The sequence below is a fragment of the Helianthus annuus genome, chromosome 8 (assembly GCF_002127325.2).
Source record: "Helianthus annuus cultivar XRQ/B chromosome 8, HanXRQr2.0-SUNRISE, whole genome shotgun sequence".
In the NCBI taxonomy this organism is placed as follows: Eukaryota; Viridiplantae; Streptophyta; class Magnoliopsida; order Asterales; family Asteraceae; genus Helianthus; species Helianthus annuus.
In genome coordinates, this window is record NC_035440.2 from 73,409,922 (window position 1) to 73,415,475 (window position 5,554).

Here is a 5,554-nt window from a genome sequence, read left to right on the forward strand (position 1 = left end):
AATAATAGCACGTCATGAGGTGCCGGTGTCTATCGTGTCTGATAGGGATACCCGGTTTACTTCGAATTTCTGGAGGGATTTCCAAGAGCAAATGGGGACCAAATTGTTCATTAGCACTGCATACCATCCTCAAACGGATGGACAAAGTGAAAGAACGATACAAACAATGGGGGACATGCTACAGGCGTGTATAATCGATTTTGGAGGTAGTTGGGATGTTCACTTACCGTTAGTCGAGTTTTCTTATAACAATAGTTACCAATCTAGTATTAAGATGGCACCATACGAAATGCTTTATGGTAGGAAGTGTCGAACCCCGGTGTGTTGGGGTGAAGTGGGTCCACGAGAACTAGCCCACCAAGATATAGTACGAGCCACGAATGAGAAGATTGACATAGTTCGGGCACACTTGAAGGCGGCTCAAGACAGGCAAAAGGCGTATGCTGATAAAAGGAATAGGCTAATCGAATTTCAGGTGGGCGACATGGTTATGCTAAAAGTTTCCCCATGGAAGGGCGTTATTAGATTCAGAAAAAGGGGGAAGCTAAGCCCGAGATTTATTGGGCCATTTAAAATCATTGAAAAGATCGGCAAGGTAGCTTACCTCCTCGAGCTACCGGCAGAACTAAGTGGAATCCATAGCACGTTTCACGTGTCACAATTTAGAAAATGCCTAGCGGATGAAACAGCTTATATTCATTTCGATGATATTGAAATAGATAATAGCCTAAATTATGCGGTGAGACCGGTGGAGATTTTAGATCGGAAGGTCAAATACTTAAGAAATAGACAAATCGATCAAGTCAAAATCAGATGGGAGCATAGAAAAGGCTCGGACACTACGTGGGAGTCCGAGGAAGAAATGCGACGACTCTACCCTACATTATTTGGTACGTATTTCGGTTTCGGGGACGAAACCCTTTTTAAGGGGGGTGGACTTGTAACACCCCGAAAATATAAAACGTTATATTAAAATTTAAAAGTATAAATAAACGGGAAAATGTACTAACTAGAAACTTTTAACCTAGTTAGTTAATAGACTAGAAATAGCTTATGAAGGGTTAAAGGCTACTAAACAATAAGTAAAACAAAGTTGAGGGGCCTAAGTTGTAACAATTAAAAACTTAATTGTTAGTAACAAATAAATCAAACCAAACACCCCACAAAAGGGATGTCTGGTCGATCAAAACATCAGGGGCGATCCCCACTTCTCCAAAACCCTAGAATCTCATTAATCTTGCAAATTGAAGGATTAATCCAAGTAGAAATCGAGAATTGAGCCTAGAATCGTAATCCTCATCACAAGAGGATTGTAAGGTATGTAAAATCTAATGAAATCTCTTAACTTGAATCTCTCATGATTTTGGAAAATCTGAAGACTGATGTTGCATGTGTGTTAATTGGTTTGATTAGAATTGATAAGGTGTTTAGAAGTGAAACCTAGCTAATTTCATGCGAAATCATGACCAAATTCAGGAAAATTCCATGAACACCTTGAAGGTGGGTTGTGGGTTTTACATGATGATGATGATGAACACTAGGGTTTAGATGATTATCCTAGTGTAAATTGATTATAGAAAAGTGATTTCAGAAAGGTATGATGATTAAAATGCTATATGAGGGCTTTATTGATGTTAAGTTAACTAACTAGTAAGCTATAAACATGAGTATGAATGATGTAGAAAATTCTGCCCTCATAGTGTTTGTAGAAATGCCTCAAAGAAGGCTTAAAAACAGAAATTTAAAGCCTTAACGCCAAATTAAGATGTTTCGGTATATTATGCGAAGTGAGATCTAAAGAGAGTTCTAAACATGTCTTGAATTGAACTCTATAGGACGAGATACCGGAACGTCGAGTGGACAAGCCGGTGGGGATTCGCGGTTGAAGGGCGTGCGCTAAGGTATGTAACTTGACCCGTTACATTAAGTAGATTGGATGATTGTTAAATGCGTAATTGGAATTTTAGAATAAGTGTCGTTTGTATTTAAGCGGTGATGTCGCTATATTGAATAATGGATCAAATTGGTTGGAACTCGTTGGTAGTCGTCACAATGGTGGATTCCTTAGACGAGCCAAACGGGTCGAACAATCAAGTACGACATGGTTAATGCTTTGGGTTGAGATGGATTGAATCTATGATAATGGATAATATATATAACATTTTAGAATTTTGAGATTTAACGTATTGGCATCCTAGAAAACTAAATCCGGGAGTTTGGTTTTGGTGTAATGACCAAACCAAACAAATGCATGAATTTCCAGGTACTACCGTAAGTTACGGTGGTACCGTAACTTACGGTAGAGATCTGGGGCTTACGGCGGTTCACTACTGTTTTACGGTGGACCAAAAGGATTCCAGGACTCACCGTAACTTACGGTGACACCGTAAGTTACGGTGGAACTAGAAAAAAACTTATATTTTCTTATATTTTTTTTGTGAGTTCGAGTGTGAGGTTAAACCTTGGGATTATACTATATAACAACGTCAAAACTAATGATTTTCACGGTTTTGATCGTAGGTAAGTTGGTGGATCTTACGGGTGGCGATCAAGTGATTGAATGAAGAACCGAACACTCCATTTTGAAGCTTCCGCAATGTTTTAGATCTTTTGTAGTCTTTGTGTATGGGTTGTAAACACATGTTTAACAAATTTTTAAAATGCTTTAACTTAGTCATTAGTTGACTAAGGTCTTCGTTACTTTTGACCTTCGTTAACGAAGGACATGTTATTTAATCAATATCTTTACTAGAAATGGTGTTGTTTATTATTAAAAACAAGTGAAAAATTTAAGGGTGTTACAAGATATTTCCACTTGTTTCTGCATGAGAGGCAGCGTATTGTGCGATAGCTGCGGCAATGATCCCTTGGAGTTCCGCCTCATTAGTGGGCATGCGCGGGTCACGTCTTGGAGGCATCTTCTAAAAGATGATCATGTCGGTCAGGTCATAGTAAGTAAATAGTATGCGTATGTAATAACATTCGCCAATCACATAACATCACATGTTATAAAATTAAAACAATTAATCCAACAATGCATATAATGAGAATACTGCGATTGTGCTATCATAAAATCAAGACCACAATACAATGTTTACAAGTTTTATAACTGTATCGTACATCAAAAGTGACTAAGGGCCGCATCGCCCTTGTCTGAACTATCTAGTCATCTACAACAACCAAAAACTAAATATCAAAAGTTATGACATCAAAAATGCGGTCTTCAAGATGCTGTATAGTCGTCGCAATCGCGGTCTTCTCACCAAAAGTCTACCTGCATCGAACCAAAATGCCTATGCTGATGGCGGAGGAGGAGGAGGAGGAGGAAAATGAGAGAAAAGCAAGCGACGCATATGTAACCAGTCCACCTCCAAGGCATGACAGACGCGCAGTAAATATGCAATCTGCTGCTCAGATGTCAAGAAACGAACGTCTGAATCAAGGGAAAGTGGACGAGGAGTGTGTGGTGCTGCAAAGGGGGTCTGACAATGGCAAGGTGGTCGTGGAGCTCTCTCCAACTCCTGAATACGACGTGTCAATGCATCCTGCTGCATCATCAAGGATGTAAGTATGTCCTCCGTAGTGTACCCAACATGGTACGGGTGGTACGGATCAGACAATGGCATGATAGGGGGCGTAGTCCATAAAGATGGCTCGCTCGATGGTATGAAAGATGGTGCAGTAGGTGGTGTAACATGAGGAAACTGAGATGTGAACGGTAAAGATGATGACAGTACGGGTGGATCAGAAACAGGCGGCTACCTCGATGACCCCTCTTCAGGACGAGGTGGCGGTATGTCCTGGAGGAACGTAATGGGAAGATCGGTACGATGGGCGTCTGTGGTGTGCGGGTGAAACAATGGAATATCAGTGGGTGCAGAAACAGGTGCTACTGGAGGAGTGACAGGTAGCACAAACGGTGGGTAATCGTCATCGTCATCGATCCACCCGTTGCGGGTGTCGGCATAACGAGGATCCATGTGAGCAGCAAAAGGTGCACAGTCGACCAATACCGGCACGGGATCAGGTAACGGTGAATCAACAACAGGATCATCCACCAATGGTGGAGCAACAACGGGAAGATCAACAATGGGTATATCATCAACAAGGGGTGCAATGGTTGGTGCATCATCATGAACAGTGTCATGCTCTAGTGCAGGATCAGGAGCAACAAGAGGCTCTGGGGCCATGACGGGCTCAGGATCAACAAGATCCATGTAAAAATCAGCAGGAATGTCAAACAAAGGATCAATAGGAGCTACGGGCGCCTCTAAGGGCTGGTCCATGTGAATAAACTCGATCTCCTGGTCAGGATCGAAGTCAGGGGGAAAGACTGGATCAAAATCGTCATCGACCTCATGGTCAAACTCGAACTCGTGTGACGGACCAGGTGCAGCTGACATCGCCATGTCGGGGTCGGCGTCAGAAGAGTGATGCTGCACACTATGGTCGTGCAAAGACGCAGATGCCACAGACTCCAATGAATCTGGGACAGGTGAACCAACAGGAAGCTCCTCTGCAGGGGCCTCAACAATGGGAAGAATAACATCAGCATCAATAGGGGCCCCGCCCTCATAGTCGTCCTCAGGCGCACCCTCCTCGAACAGATCTATGTCGTCATCAGATACGACATCGAGTGGCGCATCCACCACAGGGAAAGCAGCAAGCGGAATAGGAGCAGGGATCACCGCAAGAGGTAAATCCCCAACAGGAATGCCATCAGCAGGCTGAACTCCGATGTCTGGCAGCGCGAAGGGCTGAAAATCATCGTCATCTGTACTCGTGGTGTCTGAGATGTATACGTCTCCCTCTGATGGTATCTCGTTATCTGACACAACTGCCATAGGATCCAAGGTGTCCGATACTCCTGTGTCTGAAGATGAAACCATGGTGTCTGTAACACAATCACATATATCAACATGATATCAATTAAACATGTAAGTCACAATAAAGCAAACAAGTAATTCTCCTAGTCTCCTAGACTACCCTCCCAGCCTCTCAGACTGAACTTCCTAGCCTCTCAGACTAACTCCATGGCCTCTAAGACCAACCTCCCAGTCTCTAAGACTAAACCTCCCCAATCTCTAAGATTGAACCCTTCAGTCTCTAAGACCGAACCTCCCCAGCCTCTAAGGCTGAACCTCCCTCAATCTCTAAGACTGAACTCCCTCAGTCTCTAAGACTGAAATATAATTTTGAAAAAGTGTATTTGTGCCTTTTATTTGTAAAAATGTTTTGTGCACTGGATCTGGACGTTTTAGTGTATGCAATGTAAAAATGTTTTCGTGAGAGCCCTAGTGATCATAGTCTAGACTCGAGAAAGAATCCTAGTTCGCTATGATCGATGCTCTGATACCAAGCTGTCACACCATGGCTTTTGCGGAAGCGTGGGATTATTTGGTGTGACTTCTTAATACCATAGCAATTATCATAACAATGCTATATGAAAATAAAACCATGATAGTCATCCATTCATCAAGTTTTAAAAGTTGCCACGACAACATTGTTTAAAAGTCGACACATAAAACCAATTACAACCATGACATAAATTAAA

At 42.3% G+C, this 5,554-nt stretch overlaps 1 protein-coding gene and 1 long non-coding RNA gene across 2 annotated transcripts; one reads left to right on the forward strand and one right to left on the reverse strand.

Moving 5' to 3' along the window:
- The first annotated feature begins 1,200 nt into the window (after nucleotides 1-1,200).
- LOC118481269 lies at nucleotides 1,201-2,648 on the forward strand. The gene is made up of 3 exons (XR_004865141.1): nucleotides 1,201-1,317; nucleotides 1,836-1,901; nucleotides 2,521-2,648. It is a non-coding gene; the product is annotated as an uncharacterized LOC118481269 (long non-coding RNA).
- A 1,110-nt stretch (nucleotides 2,649-3,758) lies between these two features.
- LOC110870140 (serine/threonine-protein kinase WNK2-like) lies at nucleotides 3,759-4,889 on the reverse strand. Its single transcript, XM_022119340.1, has one exon. The coding sequence runs from the start codon at nucleotides 4,887-4,889 to the stop codon at nucleotides 3,759-3,761; it is 1,131 nt and encodes a 376-aa protein (XP_021975032.1).
- Nucleotides 4,890-5,554: the final 665 nt, after the last annotated feature.